We start from the raw sequence: 18,467 nt of genomic DNA, 5'->3' as shown, positions 1-18,467 counted from the left end.
GACATTTCCATCAAATGATTGTTGCAGATATGAGGTTGAGTAAGTATAGCGAGTAGCGACGATATGTCAAGTCTGTGATTGAGACATGCGAGTGCGACCTGTGCCATGTTTATCAAAAGCTTGTAGCTTGTAATACAAGTGGAAGTCCCTTTCTAACAAAAGCTGTTAAAAAGTGAGTTCCGCTTGTATTACAAGCTACAAACTGTTGATAAACAGGGCACTGGGGCCCGTTTCTCAAAAGCTTGTAACTTGTAATACAAGAACAAATGCTGTCAAAAAGTGACATCCGCTTGTATTACAAGTTACAAGCTTTTGAGAAACGGGCCCCTGTAGAGAACAGCTGGATTTAAGACAGCATTTTAGTCCACGCTGAGTCGGAGACGCTACACTTCGCTCGAACAGATAGAACCTTACGCATTATGCTTCTATTTCAGATGCTGATAGCTCATCATCATCATCTGACGATGATGAAACCTAAGGACTACTTAGAGGCTCATTTTTAAGCGGCATCACACTGTAGGTGGGCAGGTGGCTCTCCAACGAAGATAAGATTGAAGCTTACTATATACCTCTCGCAAGGTCCCTAATAACGGTTTCATAAAGAACTCTCTTCGTTTGGTTAAAAAGCTAAATAACAAAAATAATTGGTGAAATATGTTTCTACTTACCGCATTTTTATTATTTAGATGTTACATTTCTGAACGAACGAATATGTTAAACTACCAAAAAATGTTTACAAACATTTTACGTAAGAACATAGTCCATATAAGTACATTACCTAAAATTAAACAGATATAGGGTCCATCATCCGACGTCAGAGGTATAATTTCCATGGAGTTAGATATTTTGTGTCATAGTCGACAGCAGCGGAAACAGTTATTTTAACAAAAGTGAAGTGTATACTAGGATCACGTTGGCTTGTGTTACATTTCTGATAGATTTAATAAGGATTTAATGATGTTTAAAAGTATAGGCCCAAGCGCACGTAATAGTCTGTCATGAAACTCATGAATATGTAAATAAGAGCTAGTAACGCTTAATGGGACGATTTTTTATTTGTTGTCGATTTTTTTTTCGTTACATTAAAAAAATAACCTAAGTTCGGTCCAGACTACGCAGCGCGAAGCCGCGAACGCGAGTGTGGAGGCGATTTCGCTGATTAGCGAACTAGACTCCACAGTCTCCACACTCACGTTCGCGGCTTCGCGCCGCAATTCGCACACGAGTGTGGAGGGCCCTTTAGATTGAAGAGCTGTACATTCTGGACGTTCTGGACGAAATAAATAGATCGCAATGTCCAAAAATTGTGACGTTTTCAATCAAAAGGTACCATCACATTGTCGGTTACCATAAGGACGAAAATTGCTTGTTTCTTTATACGAAAAACCTGCCAGAGCGTCCTTATGGCAAGCGGCAAAGTGGTACCTTTTGCTTGAAAACGACACAAATACTTACGTAGTTTTCCGCTTACGAAAATATCAATATTTAACTATTCGTAACTCAGACGAAGATTTTGTAAGACAAGCGGCGAAATTGAGCTTTTACTCGTATTGTACAGTCGCCATCAGATATATCGGAGCGGCCGAGGTGCTCACAAATATCTGAACACGCACCTAGGCCTTAACAATGAGGGCTATCGTTTTTTTGCTCACCAGTTAGCGCCTCTGTTGATGGTGGTCCAAAAGACTAAAGAACAGCTGTCAGTCATTGAAGTGACAAGTGACATTTCGAAGTATGGAAAAGACCACCATCTACACTAGCGCCCCTATCGGCGAATTCATATGCGTTAGCCCCATGAAGTTATACCAAATCCGTGGTTAGCCCTCATAGAGGCGTGTTCAGATATTTGTGAGCACCTTGGCCGCTCCGATATATCTGATGGCGACTGTAAAGCCCTACAGCCTACAGCCTGCAGCCTGTGGCCTACTTTTTTGTGGCAATAAAGCATTTTTCATTTCATTTCATTTAAAGTGTAGCGAACTTTCAACAAATTTTATCGAAATCTGACGAAAACAAAAACAAATCAAAATATAGTGCTAATATGGGAGGTTAACTTTGTAAGTTTATGGCAGCCCATGTACAGTAAGCAGCAGTTGGCAGCATATAAACTTATTTGCTGGGGGGCCAGTTTCTGCAGCTTACTGTACGTATGGTTATTGTATTGTCAAGTGGAAATAAAGTAAATATTGTATACTGAAGTGTTTTTATTGGAAAAATATTGAGAGCATGCACTTAATGGCTTATCTACATGGTGGTAAACTTAGTTTCTATCTATTTAAAAACCGGTACAGGGTTCTACAATTATTGACCCAAGACCCAAACGTGTACCTAAGTGTCATCCATCACGGAAGACAAAGGCACATATATATATAATTTTTTAATTTTTTACATCAATAAAAAAAAAAATATTTTTGCATCAATAAAAAAAAAAATCATTATACTCTTTGGTCAAAGGTATCCAAAAGGTACCTTGACACTAACCTAAGTTAAATTCGACAAAATATTTTTTGTAACATGTATTAAGTTTTTGTCCTGAATGCATTTCCATTTAATTCTTTTTAAAAATTGTTTTTTTTTTATGGCATCGCGCTCCTGGCGCATTCAGCCAAACGAGTAAAAATTGTTATTTTCTTCTCTATAGGAAATATTACGCGAAACTCTGCATAGGTGGTGCCACTACCACAATCTGAGGGTCTATCGCGAAACAAGATAATCGAAATTTCGTTATCTAACAGAGATCTAACATCACTTTTCACTCTTCTTCGGTCTGTCACTCTTGCATAGGTATTCGAGCGATAAAGACGCATATAGCGAAATTTCGGATTCGCGTTTCCCGGTAGGTCCTCTGTAAACAAACCGCCTGGATGTATTAATGTCATATTTTATATCTGAAAACTTGTCAAAAACCTAAAAGGTACAGTATGTATAAGTTACTGTATGGTTTACTAAAAAGGCTAGTGCTACAATCTGGTGGCAGAGAACATTGCAGTAATATCCCCTATTCTATCACTCTTGCACATTCGAGCGATAGAGAGGCGGACAACGAATTTTCGATGTTAGGGCCACAACACACTAGCGTCTTTTAAGCTTCGGCGTCTAGTCAGCGCCAAGTCAGCGCTATGGAAAATAGCGTCAGTAGGTACATGCGTAGTATCTCTAACATAGACATAGTATAGAAAAGAATAGAAAACGTTTATTGATTATTGTAAAAATCTACATACAGCACCATACAAGTTTAAAAAGAAGATCTTATACACTAACACATAAATAACATGCAATAATTACAATATTGATACTGCTATAGAGGCTACAAATGGACACCACTCTGCATATGCTCTAACATATAGGTATATGCTACAGCGCTGGTCTTCAGTGGAGCTCAGCCTAGCTTCCGTATAGTAGTTGTAGACATGAAACCGAGCGACCAGGGGTAAGAGAAAGACATATTCTTGTATTGACAGGTTAATGTATGGCAGTATAATCCTTATTCTCTTTCACTCTTATAAATTTCGATATTTCTCCATCGCCTCCTACCTATGCTGCCATAACCCGACCATGAAAAAAAACCCGGTCGGTGATAAGGACAAAGCATGGCACTATTTTCTCTTTCCTCATATAGGAATCGCAATAAGACCACAGATTAATAAATAGTTACTTATAAGACTATCTTTCTCTATCAAAGAGTGTCAGGCCCTTGATCTCTAATCTACATATTATAGTTTGTGGTAGGTACAACGGAAATCCCCTCGTGAATATGCTGCCTTACCTACTTAATAAAGAAGGTTCCTCTGATCTAGCTTGCTCTATACTCACTGGCAATGTCATTATTTAAATTTGAACTAAGAAGAAAAAAGAAGAATTCCATTAGAACATTCCTCATTTGAATCACACCTACACAACGTTTGGCTTCCGAGCACACGCTGTCATGGCCATAGTTTTCAAATGAAATAGCCCGGATTTTTCAAAATTCTCAAGTACCATTTAATAATAGCCAGTTAAATTAATAGTATACCTTATTCCAATAAAAATGGCTCTAGTTTTGCGAAACGCCGCCCTCCAGAAACAAGTATCGCTGTTGAAATGTATCAAAACGCGAACAGTAGTTACAACGGCGAACAAAAATAACAACCAGGCGCCATTATGTAAGTACACTTATCCTCCTTGTAGCCTAATAGTTCATGTAGCAACCGTAATTTTCATTAAAAACATATACATAGCATGTTAAGATCTTAGAAATATAATCATGCCGTAAGCGCTCATGTTTTTAGACGACGCCATAACGAAGGGAACATTCAATATGAGAAATTGGGGAAAACATGTACTTAATCAAATAGGTTTTAAAGTAGCTTCATTACAATACGACATAAATAATTAATTAGTAGTTTAGATACTTACAAACTAACTAGTAAGAGTAAATTAGGTATTGGTAAAGTATGATTATATCAGCAGTTCTTATCAGTCTTGTTTAAAGGTAAGTAAATGTAGTCTTGTGTGATTTGTACTTTATCTAATATACATATGTTCTTTATTATAGGCTCCTATGCTTTTTCGTCTCCGATATTCATTAAGCTCCTATCCTCTGCTACACTTTTTAAAAAGCGAACATTTCACTTTTTTTCCGTTTTGACGTTGTCAACCTGACGTTTGTCTTCCGACCGCGCCGCTGGTATGTTATTTCGGAGAACGGTGGCCGCCGAAGGACTTCCACGCTATATACATCGTGCGTTCTTCTCAAATAGCATGCCAGCCGGCTTTGATAGACGAGTATATAGCATGGATGTCCTTTGCAGTGGCGACTCGGGCAGCGGATGTAGCGGCCTTGCCCCGCGGAGTGACGTGGCCCTCGGTGTGGGTGCGGAGCTATGCTGAGAAGAAGGATGGGAAAGATTGCCCTTGCCCGACGTGCGGCTGCCCTTGCGGTCCGTGCGGGCCTTGCGGACCTTGCGGACCGTGTGGACCGTGCGGGTCATGCCCCTGCGGACCTTGCGGGCCTTGCGGACCCTGCGGACCTTGCGGACCCTGCGGACCATGTGGACCCTGCGGACCATGCGGACCTTGTGGGCCGTGCCGCTGCCCCTGCCCTTGCCCATGCGGACCATGCGGGCCTTGCGGACCTTGCGGGCCATGTGGGCCTTGCGGACCGTGCGGTCCTTGCGGGCCATGTTGCCCCTGCCCCTGCCCCTGCCCCCCTAAATGTCCGCCGAAAAAATGCGAAGCTGCTGACGAAGCACTTGTGGGGGGTAAGGCTCAGAAGGAAGCGAAGGCACAGACGCGAAGCCGCGCGGATCAGGCCGCGGCGCAAGCTTGTGGAATCAAGATCGATTAGATATTAAATTTATATACTTGCTCTTTTATACATATATTTTTGTGGGCTATATGAATAAATTTTTTGTTTGATTCATAATCATTTTATTTAGTAAATGAACTTCCTCACAGTGCTCATCAAAATATGAGTCAGACAGGTAGATAAGCCCAAAAAGGGATAACCCCTTAACCTTTTGAACGACATGAGCACCAAAAGTCGTCGTCAATAGTCGTGCCCACAGCGCCAAGGACAGCTATAGGCGTTATGGCCGACGCTGTCAAACCTTCACACTTTCAAGTAGGTTTACATTCGCTCGCTTGCGTCCGGTATATATATACATATATATACTTATTCAATTCCATATTACCTACTCTTTAACCGCTCTCTGAATTTGATTGTGCTTCATACATGTGGAAGCACATTGCGAGCACTAACCGTAGGCAGTACTTTCACCCTTGAGTAGGCAGCCATTAGCTAGAACTGGAAATGCACCCGCCAACCTGACGTCAGGTTGGCGGACGTCATTCATATCTTAAATATCTCTGGACTTTAAAGAGCACATTGCTCCAATTTTGGCGCACATTTGGCACATTGCAAGCACTAACTCCTGACGTATACAGCTCCATTTGTTGATGCACACCCGCCATCCTGATACTCACAAATTACTTACCTATGAATTTGTCACTGTAAATAGTTATTTGTACAACAAGAGAGGAAAGTTGGTTTTTCTCGCGAGTGTTTATCCTCTCGCTTCGCTCGTGATTCAATTAAGAATCTTTCGCTTTCTCGGGACATTATTTTTCACCTCCGTAGGTAGTGAGAACATATTAAAGGTTAAAATGTATTTCGAAATACACAGAATAATAGGTCATGGCCTTCACTAAATTAAAAAGCTACTTTGTTTCACTCCCTGGAGTGAGGAAAGTCGCACTTTCGTCACTCCCTGGAGTTTGTTCGAGCTGCTGAGGTGAAATAGTTATTTGTGCTATGTGCAACAAGAGAGGAAAATTGGTTTTTCTTTCGAGTGTTGATTTTGAGTCCCAAATAAGCGAAAGATTCTATAATTTAGAATCTTGAGCGTAGCGAGGAACCCAAAAACACGAGATGTAAAATAACTGCTCTCGTGTTGCACATCTTGATCGCCACTTGTTGCGATCTTTAGCGTTTTTACGTTTACGTTTATTTTTACTCAGGCAAACCGCGTCGCGAACCGAATCCCAGTGTATTTTGGAAAAATAATCAAGATCAAAAGCGTCAAATTTTTTGCAGCCACAGCTGAAGCAAGCATAATGGATGGATGGAAGTCGTTCGAATTAGAGAGCCTGGTGAAGCCATCGGCAAGCAGGCGCGGAGGTCTAAAGAGGTCTTCATCATGCCCAAGACTATCCGGCGCTTATATCCCAACTCTACTTACAATCCTACGAGCCACAGACTTTCTTACTGCGACCATGGCAGTGTCTAAGCGTAGCTATTCATGCAAGCCACCATGCTGCTCGTGCTGCCTCCCGCCACCTTGTAACACGCCTCCCCGGTGTCTACAATTCATGACTGGATACTACTACTATCCTTACGGCACTTGGTTCTGCGGGCCGTACCATGACGCTAAATGTTGTCCAATCTCGAAAGGAGCTTGCTGCTGTGCTACATGTCTTGCCGCACAAGGCGTGAATGTTGCTGCCCAGGGCTTAAATAATGCTATGAGCGCCACTGCGAGATATGCTATGAATAGTTTGAATTATTCCCAAGCTGCTACGACGTGGAGCAACCAGGCCGCGCAGATGGCTTATGTAGCTAGGAATCATGCATCCCACGCCGCTCAAGCTACAGCTGCGGCCCAAGCTGCCCCGGCCCAAGTTGAGGCTGTCCAAGCTACTGCTGTGGCCCAAGCTGCCCCAGCCCAAGCTGAGGCTGCCCAAGCTAAACCTGTTCAAGCTGAACCTGCTCAAACCAAGGAGAACGTGCAGAAAGCCGAAACTCTACCTGTGGAGCTAACCAGTGAAGCTAAACCAGCTAAGAAAGAGAAAAAGACGCCACCAGAATCTGATCCACCTGTAAAGCCTCCTTTCTCCCGGTTTTTCCCGTTTCCTTAAAACGGACATGAACAGATATAAAGGGTATCATCATATTTCGTACCATTCGTCAAAATAAGTTATTCGTGACTTCATCTATTTCTTCTCAATCTCATTATCAGTTTATACGTTAATTTAAAACGACAAGACGTAAATGACGTAATGGATGAGATAAAAACAACCGAAACAAGAATATACCTAATATACCTACATATATAACTACAGAATACCGAATATATAACTGTTTCCATTTTGTTAACGAAAAAATATAACAAATCGTCTCCCGTGCCCACCCCATCATACCGTGGGATGAGTATATACACTTGGACGAAAAATCACGATTGAACGGGGCGAAACATGATGATACTAGACTGCTTTGCTAAATAACTCGTTTCTTTGATGTGGTCACAATTAGGCGAAATATTAGCTATCCATCACAATAAATAAGGAGCAAGATGGACAGATAATATTACGCAGTTAATTTATCTATAAACACGATTAGCTGGTGCATCAGGAAGATCTAAAGAAAGAGGAAAATAGTGATGTGAAACAACGCAGGAGCCGTCCCAAGCCTAAAACTGACTCTTATTTCCTTCCTCTCATGGAATCAAAGAAATGGTCACTTAGAGAAGGAAGAAAAACTCTCGTGGACATGCCGTGTAGGTCGAGATAAATGGATGTTGGATAAATGGAAGTATTCGTTTGTGCCTCGAGTGTCGACGGTTTAGAGGGTGATTTTTCAAATGTTTTATTCCAATCGAGCAAATCCTTTGTAATTGACGATAAAGATTGGTGTGGACATATCAGAAATAACGTTGTTCTCTTTTAGAATCGTCAAATACAAAAGCTTTAGTCGAAGAACTACATAGAAGATCTACATAGGTATTATTATATTAGGTATTAAACTATTTCTATGCAGCTGCAGTATTTTTATAGTACCCTATACCTACTTAATCTAAAACAAAACTCATTCAAACTATTTACTAAAAAAAGTCAATGTAACAATGTCCTGTTTTGATTCATTAATATCATGCGATTGCAATTTTGTGTTAGGTTAGCTGTGTCTCAAATGGAACTCGTCCTTTCAGCAGCGGCTGTGTCGAAGAAGCGAACGTTGCGACAAATCTTCAAGGCCAAGTTCAGATTCCCGTCGTTCAAGGCGAACCTAATCACGACGCCGAAGAGGGACGCGCACACCGCAGCGGCCCCGCTGTACAAAAGCGTGTCCTGCTTTGAACTAACCGATGGATACCGGAGTGACGACAGAATACAATTCATCAACGACAGCTGGCTGAGGGCGCGATCGGCTACCAACTTCGCGAAACCGATTGTGAACGAAACATTACCCGACAATGCGTCTTCTAAATTCCCAAAGGATCGGGCTGGCTCGGACATCCTCTTCCCTACCGTGTTTGAGAGCATTGCGAACGCAGTCTGCCCGTGCCCGTGCCCGTGTGGACCGTGCGGACCGTGCTGCAGTCCATGCGGCCCCTGCTGCGGCAACATGGCGGACTGCAACTGCGGCCGCTTACTGCCCCCTCCATGCAACACGCCGCCCAAATGTATCCAATACATGCAAGGTTACTACTACTACCCGTACGGCACGTGGTTCTGCGGCCCGTACCACGTGAATACTGGCGCTGTTCCAGTCTGCGGCCCCGTCTGCCCCGGCACCGCCTGCGGCATCGCGCCCCCCAACCCTGGCCTGCTTTGTAAGTGCGGACCTTGCTGCTGTGGGCTCCTTTCGTGCAGCATCTGCAACCCTCCACCTTTCGGTCCAGGTCCTGCAGGAGCAGCTCCCTCACCGTGGGCAAGTCCTAATATTACATCTAGCTACGGAGTTCCTGGCATATCCAACGCACAGTTCGGCGGAATGGGCTCACATGGGTCTCCTGCGATGAGCACACAAGGAATATTCCCACCCTGCATACAAGAGTCTTGGCGTCAACCTCAACCTATGGGGCAATCGTGCCTGCCTATACCTTTTGGTGTGCCCGGAAGCACAGGTCAAACCCCTATGCCTGGTGGGTCAGGCTTCCATATCACTTTCCCTCCAGTACAAATCAGCCCTCCGCAAACTATGCCCACTTCGCTAAGTTATCCGACGGCCCCACAATGGGCCACTCAGCATGCGCCCTGCGAATGTTCGGGCTGTGTGACGATGAGAAACGAGACTGAAACAAAGAGTCCCGCGCAGGTCGATACACCAACAGTCATGCAAAACATAATCGAACCGTTTTCGAAAGTGTTTCCCGCTTCGAAACCACCCGTAAATGTGGCTGAAAAGTGCAAAGAAAGCAAAAAATCTGCTAAAATATTGGAAGACCCGAAAGTGAAAGCAACATTCCCTTGGTGATATTTTAAAGAATTTACAGATACGGTGATAGTAATGAAATGATTAAATATATTTTTGTAAATCTGGAAATAAATCTGCAATTTATACTCTAGTTGAATAGTTTTATTGTTATTTGTTATTTTTGTACCAACAATGATTTTTTGTATAACTTTTTAATAAATTGAAATAGATGTGTCATGCTGTATAAAAGTAATAAATGTGATTTTGGATAGCTGCATATTGAGCCACGGACCATCAAATATACGATGCATATATACATCATTATGCATTTAAGGGTTAACTATTTGATGACAGAGATGAAATTTAATATTCAGGTTATAAATAGTTGTCTTTCCCTTAGTAAAATAAATCCCTAATAGATAGGGCAAATTCTAGGCGATTCTATTTTCCAGTGTTATTAATAGCATCGTTTGTTGACGTTTATATAAAATTAAGTCGTTAATGAAATTTGAAATGTTGAAATTTTTTGTGTAATATTTTTTAGTTGCATCACATATTGACTAGGGTAGACCGAGGCGAATCGGAACACAGGGCGAATCGGACCAACATGAGAAAGCCGTTGATATTCGGAAAATTGCATTGATATGAGACACACATCTTAGCCTGCGATGCCTGTCATAAATTCATTTTGTCATTTTAAATATCAACAGATTTTCAGTGTGATCCAATTCACCCTGTGATAGGAAATAGAGCGTCGCAGAATTCATATGAAATTTCTAAAACAGATAACTAATTTCTTAACTCTATATTAACGCCAATAATCCTTAAAGGCATTCGTTTTAGTCTTAGAGAATTAGAATATGCTCGGCCGAATTTCACCTTCCCATACAAACGGAGCGGAGTCACAAAATAACTGGCAGAGTTTCGTTCTCATTTTAAAACTGCGTGTTGGATTGTAATGAAACTTTACACACATACAATGACTTGAGGTGTACCTATGCCTGTAATTAGTTTATATAGCTCCAGCTTAAGAGTATAAAACAAACGAAATAGAGTATAAAAAGAAGAGAAACTTAAATTCTCTGTATATTGTAACTAAGTATGGTATCTAAAATTACATAAACTAATTACAGGCATAGTTATACCTTATCCTGTTGTAAGTGCAAAATGTCAGAGTAATCTAGCTAGTCCTTTTAAAATGAGAGCGTAACTACGTTTTTATGGAGAACCGAGCTTGCTGCGGACTGTTAAGGGTTCTCAGTGTTTAAGGGTCAAATTATTCTTACATTTTGATATACTGATGTTGACGTGGAGCACTCGTTTAATTTATTTCATTTACGCCAGGCTTTGTGAAACGATTTGTGCAAGTAATCAATGGAACATCATTCGTATCAATCCGTTAATTTTCATCATGACATCATGAGGCATCTGAGTGAATGCATCCAACATAAAATTAGTGCCAATCCATTTGCTTACTCTTTCTGAGCTCTAGGTGTTAGGATAATGTCTCAAACAGAACTCGTCCTTTCAGCGGCTGCCTGCGAACTGGAGAAAGTGCCAAACAGCATGCCAAATGCCAACGCGGGAAGCGGGTTTCAACCTTCCTTCTATAAACTTAAGCCTTCTGTTACAATCACTGCCCTCCCGAAGAGAGGGAATCATACAACTGTCATCGTGTGTAAATCATGTGCGGCCATCCCCGATCGGCGCAAGAATAAAAACAACTGGTTGAAGGCACGTTCTATGTCCAACTTACTACCACGACGTCGGTACGAAGACTCCCCTCCAGAGCCTGAAAAATCACGATCAGATGTCAGTCCAGCGCTTGGTCTTATGAACACTATGTTCGCATGCCCGTGTGGGCCATGCGGACCTTGTGGGCCATGCTGCGGGCCATGCGGGCCGTGCTGCGGCAACATGTCCGACTGCAACTGCGGCCGTATGCTGCCCCCTCCATGCAATACTCCGCCTAAATGCATCCAATACATGCAAGGGTATTACTACTACCCTTACGGCACGTGGTTCTGTGGGCCATACCATGTGAGCACCGGCGGCGTTCCGTGCCCGGGCCCCGTCTGCCCTGGGACCTCGTGCGGCATCGCGCCGCCCAACCCCAATTTGCTCTGCGGTAAATGCGGCCCCTGCTGTGGCCCTTGCGGACCTTGCTGCTGCGGACTACTTGAGTGCTCTCTGTGTAATCCTCCCAAATCGTGGGGAATGAAGTCCGACAATAGTCAATCCAACAGTAATCAAGGATCCTGTGCTTGGTTTGGAGGCTTACAGTCAAATTTCTGCATGCCTTACGCCGCGGATGCCTCTACTAAAACCAGCTGGAGCAATACTCCGAAAGCATCTGAATGGCTGATCAATGATGCACCAGCAGAAAGTGTTGATTCTCAAAAGAACTCTGTTAAATCGACTAACTCTAAAGGCTGGGATAATGTTCGCTCCCGAGGTATAAGCTCAGATGTAGCCAAAAGATATCCATTCAAGAATACTGCGCGCGGAAAGCCTGAAATCACTAAACTGACAACTTAAAATTGTATTCACAATTGAATAGATATGCTGTCTGTTTGAATGGCGAACTGGGAACATCTTAGTCAGTCACAAAATCACTGTTTAGGTATTACTGTGCGGTTTCTAACACGTAAGTTTGTAAGTATATGCATTTGGAAACCAAGCTACTTAGCGCCACTTGCACCATTCCACTAACCCAGGGTTAACCGGTTAAACCTGGAGTTATCATGGTTACCAGTACAGTTTGACTCAGTTAACGGTTCAACCGGTTAACCCTGGGTTAGTGGGATGGTGCATGTGGCGCTTATATAGTAATAAAAATCTAGTACCTACCTAATGAAATTTGCGTTTTATTTACATAATTTTATTATTCGACCGGTTAAAGATAATTTGTTGAATATATATTCAATGCTAGGTAACTATGTAGGAATTATTGAAAACAGAACTTAACTTCAACACCTGGCTCAAACAAGGCATATTCGCCAATATTATACAACGTATTACGCCACGATTCAGTTAGTGGATAAAAAGTAATAGGATATTAGGTTTTAGGTTGATGTCTCAAACAGAACTCGTACTTTCAGCGGCTGCCCTCAGAGTTAAGAACGGCTGGCGAAAACTCACGAAGACTGCAATTAACCTGCCGGCCACTCTGAAGAGGCCCTCCGTAACAAATGTCCGGCAAGCTATGGCCTTCCCTATCTTCAAGAGCACCTCCTGTCCTACCTTAGAAAAAGCGCAAACAAACTCGCATATAATAACTGTAGATACCTGGCGAAAGACGCGGTCAGAGATAAACTTAAATCGACTCGATCGTGGGTTGTCAAAATGTGAAACTGCGGCGTCGAAAAGCCTATCAGATTGCGTTCCAATCCTGGAGAGCCTTGCGAGCGTGGCTTGCCCCTGCCCCTGCCCCTGCGGTCCGTGCTGCAGTCCCTGCTCCGGCAACATGGCTGACTGCAACTGCGGACGTCTTCTTCCTCCTCCATGCAATACTCCACCCCGATGTACCCAATACATGCAAGGTTATTACTACTATCCGTACGGCACGTGGTTCTGCGGACCGTACCATGTGAGCACGGGTGCCGTTCCATGCTCAGGCCCCGTATGCCCTGGAAACAACTGCGGCATCGCACCGCCTAACCCAAACGCATTCTGTGGTCAGCGCCCTTGCAGTCCTTGTGGGGCCTGTTGCGGTGTCCTTGGTTGTACCGCGTGCTTCCCTCCTGGCACTGGAACAAGTACACAAGGGTCTTTGGGACAGTTCAACCCCTCGAGAAATGGATACAGAGCGTACTCTGGAGTAGCTCGCTCCGCTTTTCCTCTGGGAGCGTGTTTACTACCCGACACGCCTAATACTGAAGTCTGCTCTCCAAAAGAGCAGAAGAGAACACAAATTACGAACCAAGCCAGTCAGACTACAAAACTCGATAGCCCGATAACACCAAAATGGGTTGATATCCATGCGCCATGTCAATGCGCCGAATGCCAAGCAAGCAAAGCAGCCAATTTCCTCAGCAAACCGAAGAACCATGGATACCCCGAAGCTGATGCGAAACTAGCCCGGCGCGGTATCAATACTATCCATGCAGACGTGGTCCTGGGAGTATCCGCGAAACGAAAGTACCTGAAGAAACCTACCGCGTTCCAGGAACGCCCGAATTATTGTGAAATGTTGAAGCCCAAACACCAACGATGATTTAAAAATATTCAAAGGTTGACTAGGAATTTGAAGTTAAAATTTTGTAGACTGTAAGCAGACGAAATGATATTTATTAATTTCTAGTCTAGAATAATAAACTGAAACTTAGGCATAATAAACTGAAATAATAATAATAGCAATAAAGTACTTATATGTCATATTAAGATATTTTTCATTTATTATGTGAGTAATCTAAATGTAGGTACAGTACAGTGTGGAATAGTAATTTGTTATACAAGGGTGCAAAGTTGTATTTTACCTGCGAGTGTGGAATTGAAACACGAGTAAGCGAAAGGATTCTATAGTTGAACCACGAGCGAAGCGAGTGGTTCTAAAATAGAATCCTGAGCGTAGCGAGTGTTTTAACACACGAGAAGTGAAATACACTTGCACCCGTGTGTAACACAAAACTTTTCCCCTCACTATAGCGAGGAAAGTGCAACATCCACAGGCGTTAGATCATCTTCATCACTGGAAAAACAAACATCAACATCAAACATTTATTCAGCAAATAGGCCACAGGGGCATTTTTACATGTCAATTTATACAAACAATAAATGTTGACATTTCTGATGATGCGTTTTGAAATTGCATCGACTCAACTTGTGCGTTCAGAATTACATTCAACATCATATAAAAAAAACAAATGTTTCTTATGGAATTTAAGGTTTATGACTTAAAATCATTAAATAAAGCTAATTTTCGTATTTTTTATTAAATACTCACCCCCATTTATTTAATGATAATTAATATCGAGCGAACCATTATTATGAGTGTTTTACTTTTTATCTGTCAAAAGCTACTTAAACACGCTCCATCCAAGGTCAAATTACTTTCCCCACTAGTGGATAAAATGCGTTTTTCCCCGCTTGTTTTAAAGGATAAAAGACGGCTTTCCGAGCTAGTGAGGGGAAAAATATTAATGGGCCCTGGAGGGAGAGTGCCCTAAAACCTTAAAGTAAGCTCATTTTACAGAGACATTGAACTATATTGACTAGTGGAATAAAATAGCAAGTGTTTTTTATTTTATTTATAGTCGGTTCGATTCCCGGGCGAGACTAAGAAAGAAACCTTTTCACATCACCAATTCGAAAAAGGGCTTTTTCTTCTCTGCTAGGAGGGATCAGTGACACTTTTCTGTTCTAGGACACTATTTAAAAAAAAACACTATTTTTTTAGCTTAAATAATAGTTTTAAACATTATAATTACCTCATAGGTGATGTGAAAAGCAATATGTGTCACATGGTAGCAAAATTATTTCCCTCTTGGGCGTAACACACTTGAATCCCTCACTACGCTCATGATTCTACTTTAGAACCCCTCGCTACTCTCAGGATTCTATTATAGAATCCTTCGTTTAGGATTCAATTGTACGCCCTCGCCGTAAATATGTCATTTTGCTCCCTTGTGACAAAATCAACTATTGAATGCAGTTATGTTTCTTTTTATAAATAAAAGAATATTTCCTTTAAGTAAAATGAGCTAACTTAAGGTTTTGAGGCACTTTTCCTCCAGGGCCTATAGTAATACTATAGGCGCCATACCTTTGGCTCGTGTAGATGGCGACACCGATTGATATTTAACAATTTTAACACAGTGAAAGAACATGGGTCAAGGTCATATGGCGTCTAAAATAAATAAAATAAAATAAAACCGTCCGGCGGACTGGTAATCAGTGGATCTTGAGAGTTTGTGCGGAAAGAGAAATCGTAGAATCGTAAAATAAAATTTAATTTAATTTAATTTAATTTATGGATAAACCGTTTCCAAGTCAGGGATCGGAAACCGGTATTTTTTGTATGGGAACGAAAACGGTATTTTTTCGTTCTTTGCTAATTATTTCATTTCCAATTGGGCAATCTAATAATGCGATGTCGTTACCCAAAGAGTATAGTAAGTATTCGTTACCTTAAAACACAACTGAGACTTGAGAGTACAAAATATTTCGAAATATATGATTTCGATGTGTTTGCAAAAAACCGGTTCTGATCCCTGTTCCAAGTAGTTTCAAGACAAGACTAGACTGATACGTACAGTGTGGTGCAGTCAGAGATAGTTCCCTCTGATCTCAGATCAGACTGTTATTTCAATCCTACCGTGAAAAACTAAAATCGAAATTTCTTTATCTGTCTCGCTTTTGTTCGAATATGTTAGAGCGATACAGAGGCAAATAACAAAACTTCGATTTTATGTTTTTGCGGTAGCCCCATTGCAGCTGACTGTACATCATTTTAAGCCGTTCCGGACTACGCCGCTTCGCGCCGCGATTCGCGCACGAGTGTGGAGGGACCTTTATAGTTGGGCAAACCAAATTGTCAGTAAATAACAAAAAAAACTACTCATCCTTTTATTTTGGGTGCTAGTACTAGTGTAAGACAAAGACAAAGATAGTATGAGTCTCTGTCTATGTTTGAAATGAGACAGTCCTTTGACAAACTATCGTTAATTAAAATAACCAATGCGATTTGAGAATCGATAATCGTTAACGGTTATCGATACCGCATCGTTATTTACCGTTATTGCATCCCATCTCTACGCAAGCCGTAGCCATATTGTCCGCCATCTTAGATAGGGCGAAGACGGTGAAGTTATTGTTGTACCGCGAGTGCGAAATATAAGATAAATCGCCGAAAATAAATGTATTCGGCATGAGGACATGTGTTTAGTGAATATTTAACGTCAATAGTCATAATGGAGGAGGAATATGTTGACGCGCAGGACTCTGGAATGAACGAAGCGGTGAACCGTGGTAGTGATGGTAACGACAATATTGGTGATGGCTCGAAGGATTTCGGTGATATGAGCTATGATGATGGCTATGAAGATGACGACGGAGGCAACGGATTCCGTGGCGGCCGCGGGCGTGGCAATTTTAGGTGAGTATTTGGTTTTTTACGACACTTGTGCGGTTGAATTTGGCGCGATTTCTTCCCTAACTGTTCTCCGACCAACTCTCGTTGGTACTATAGCTTGTATGTATTTGTATATTTAATTCATATGGAGATATTGATTACAGTAGAATGATACTCGTATGTTAATTGCACTGGCTAAATACATTTATAAGCTTATTTCTGTGTGTTGATAAGTAGTTTGAAAAAATATTTTGGTAAAATCAATAGTAAAGTAAAACAACCTCAAAATTTAGTGTGATAAAAATATTGCATTGTTCCTTGTTTTCAATAACTGCCATGGATTGTAACATGAAAATTCATATTATAGAAGCAAACTAAATATTTGTGTTTATATTTGCACGAATTCTTTGAATCAATGTGTCTACCCAAGCTGAATTTTAATGATAATGAGCTGAAAGTAATAGTATCTAATGCATCATTATATTTTTCTAAATGTGAGCGAACCCTGATGATGAAGGCCTAAGCAAGCCATATGGAATACTAACTTATGCCTGCGATTTTGTCTGCATGGGATGATGATGATGGTTGATAAAAACTATATGTCCTTCCTCGGGCTTCAAATTATCTCCATACCAAAATTCATGTAAAATGGTTCAACAGTTTAAGCGTGAAGTGGTAACAGACAGTTTCATTCGCATTTGTAACATTTGTAGGGATTGATCTGACATTAAATGTAAAGCATGTTGATGATTAGTAGGGACGCCCAGGTAAGGCAGGTGGGCCGTCATTAGACTTGTGCCGTTCTCGGTAACATTCCCTATTTTGTATGGAGAAATTTCTCGCTCGGTAACATTCCCTGTTTTGCATGGGGAACGGCACAACTCTAGCCGTCATGTCTTCTGCATTTATTTAGTCAAAATGTTAAACATATCTGACTAATTGTTATTATAAAATGAATATTTGGGTTGTCTTAATGTGCTATGAACTTAAACATAATAACATGAGCATAGTTATTAACTCTGCCTTCTATACTGGATATTCTCAGTTCAAATCCCAGTAAGGGCATTTATTTGTGCGAAGGGCGTGTATGATCTTATCTATGTATTTAAATATTAATCTATCTATTATATAAGTAAAGTAGTTAATATTTTTATGTTACTATATTTAGTTTCCTACTTTGATCTATTCCCTTGCCTACTTCAAGTTATTATCTCTGTTTATAAATGCAATCAGATAGCAATGCAATTAATTTCTTATCTATTATGCATACCTTTCAAGTTTAGTCAATATTTTAATAACAAAACTGACGTGAGACACAGACATATTAAATATATTAATAACGGGTCACTCACGTATTTTAAGTCGAAAACACGAGTCATCGTGCGCGGAGGGCTGCGGCCCGCAGTCTGCGCCGGTCCGTCACCGTCGACGCAAGCTCCTGATGACGCTTCTCGGTACAGAGTGAAACATGTATAAATATATTTAGTCAATATGATGAGCTAACAAGTATTTGTGACATTTTCAACTAAAAGGTACCACATTGTCGCTTGTCATTAAGGTTGATTTAATATTGCAGCTATATGGAAATAGCGCCTTATTTACAACCGACAATAAGTACCCTTTTGATTGAGAATGGCACATACTGAATTAACTTGAAACATCTGTTTAAATAAATGCTGTTTAAACTACTTATCATTCTTATTGCAATGTGTTTGACCGTCGTAT

At 41.3% G+C, this 18,467-nt stretch overlaps 3 protein-coding genes across 9 annotated transcripts in view; all 3 read left to right on the top strand.

Annotated features, from left to right (window-relative positions):
* Positions 1 to 15,776, top strand: part of LOC134752011 (uncharacterized) — a 59,585-nt gene extending 43,809 nt beyond the window's left edge. Inside the window, exon 5 of the mRNA XM_063687566.1 lies at positions 15,662 to 15,776. Coding sequence (XP_063543636.1) covers positions 15,662 to 15,726 — 65 coding nt within the window. The 3' untranslated portion in view covers positions 15,727 to 15,776. The remainder of the gene's footprint in view (positions 1 to 15,661) is intronic.
* LOC134752375 (uncharacterized) lies at positions 3,858 to 12,284 on the top strand. Of its 3 annotated transcripts, none has more exons than XM_063688071.1 (2): positions 3,858 to 4,142; positions 11,202 to 12,284. In XM_063688071.1, exons 1-2 carry the CDS (start codon positions 4,028 to 4,030, stop codon positions 12,206 to 12,208), a joined length of 1,122 nt encoding a protein of 373 aa, XP_063544141.1. In that variant the 5' UTR covers positions 3,858 to 4,027; the 3' UTR covers positions 12,209 to 12,284. The 3 variants fall into 3 exon arrangements, with proteins under 3 accessions (XP_063544141.1, XP_063544140.1, XP_063544139.1); XM_063688070.1 differs by lacking the exon at positions 11,202 to 12,284 and adding an exon at positions 8,466 to 9,733 and having other exon boundaries at positions 3,865 to 4,142; XM_063688069.1 differs by lacking the exon at positions 11,202 to 12,284 and adding an exon at positions 8,463 to 9,733 and having other exon boundaries at positions 3,866 to 4,142.
* Positions 15,777 to 16,450: 674 nt separating the features above from the next.
* LOC134751969 (transcription elongation regulator 1-like) overlaps positions 16,451 to 18,467 on the top strand; it is a 72,933-nt gene continuing 70,916 nt past the window's right edge. For 4 of the 5 annotated variants that reach the window (XM_063687489.1, XM_063687488.1, XM_063687487.1 and 1 more), the window contains exon 1: positions 16,452 to 16,766. In XM_063687489.1, coding sequence (XP_063543559.1) covers positions 16,582 to 16,766 — 185 coding nt within the window. In that variant the 5' untranslated portion in view covers positions 16,452 to 16,581. Of the gene's footprint in view, positions 16,767 to 18,467 lie in introns of all 5 variants that reach the window. The other variant, XM_063687490.1, reaches the window with a different exon arrangement.

This window comes from Cydia strobilella, chromosome 24 (assembly GCF_947568885.1).
Source record: "Cydia strobilella chromosome 24, ilCydStro3.1, whole genome shotgun sequence".
NCBI classification, from domain to species: domain Eukaryota; kingdom Metazoa; phylum Arthropoda; class Insecta; order Lepidoptera; family Tortricidae; genus Cydia; species Cydia strobilella.
This window is presented reverse-complemented; position numbering and strand designations above follow the sequence as displayed.

Excerpts from the sequence above, each read along its gene's own strand:
- LOC134752375 (XM_063688069.1), top strand. The coding sequence starts at position 4,028 with ATGGCTCTAGTTTTGCGAAACGCCGCCCTCCAGAAACAAGTATCGCTG. Across the intron at positions 4,143-8,462 it reads TAACAACCAGGCGCCATTAT|CAGCGGCTGTGTCGAAGAAG; the intron begins GTAAGTACACTT and ends TCGTCCTTTCAG.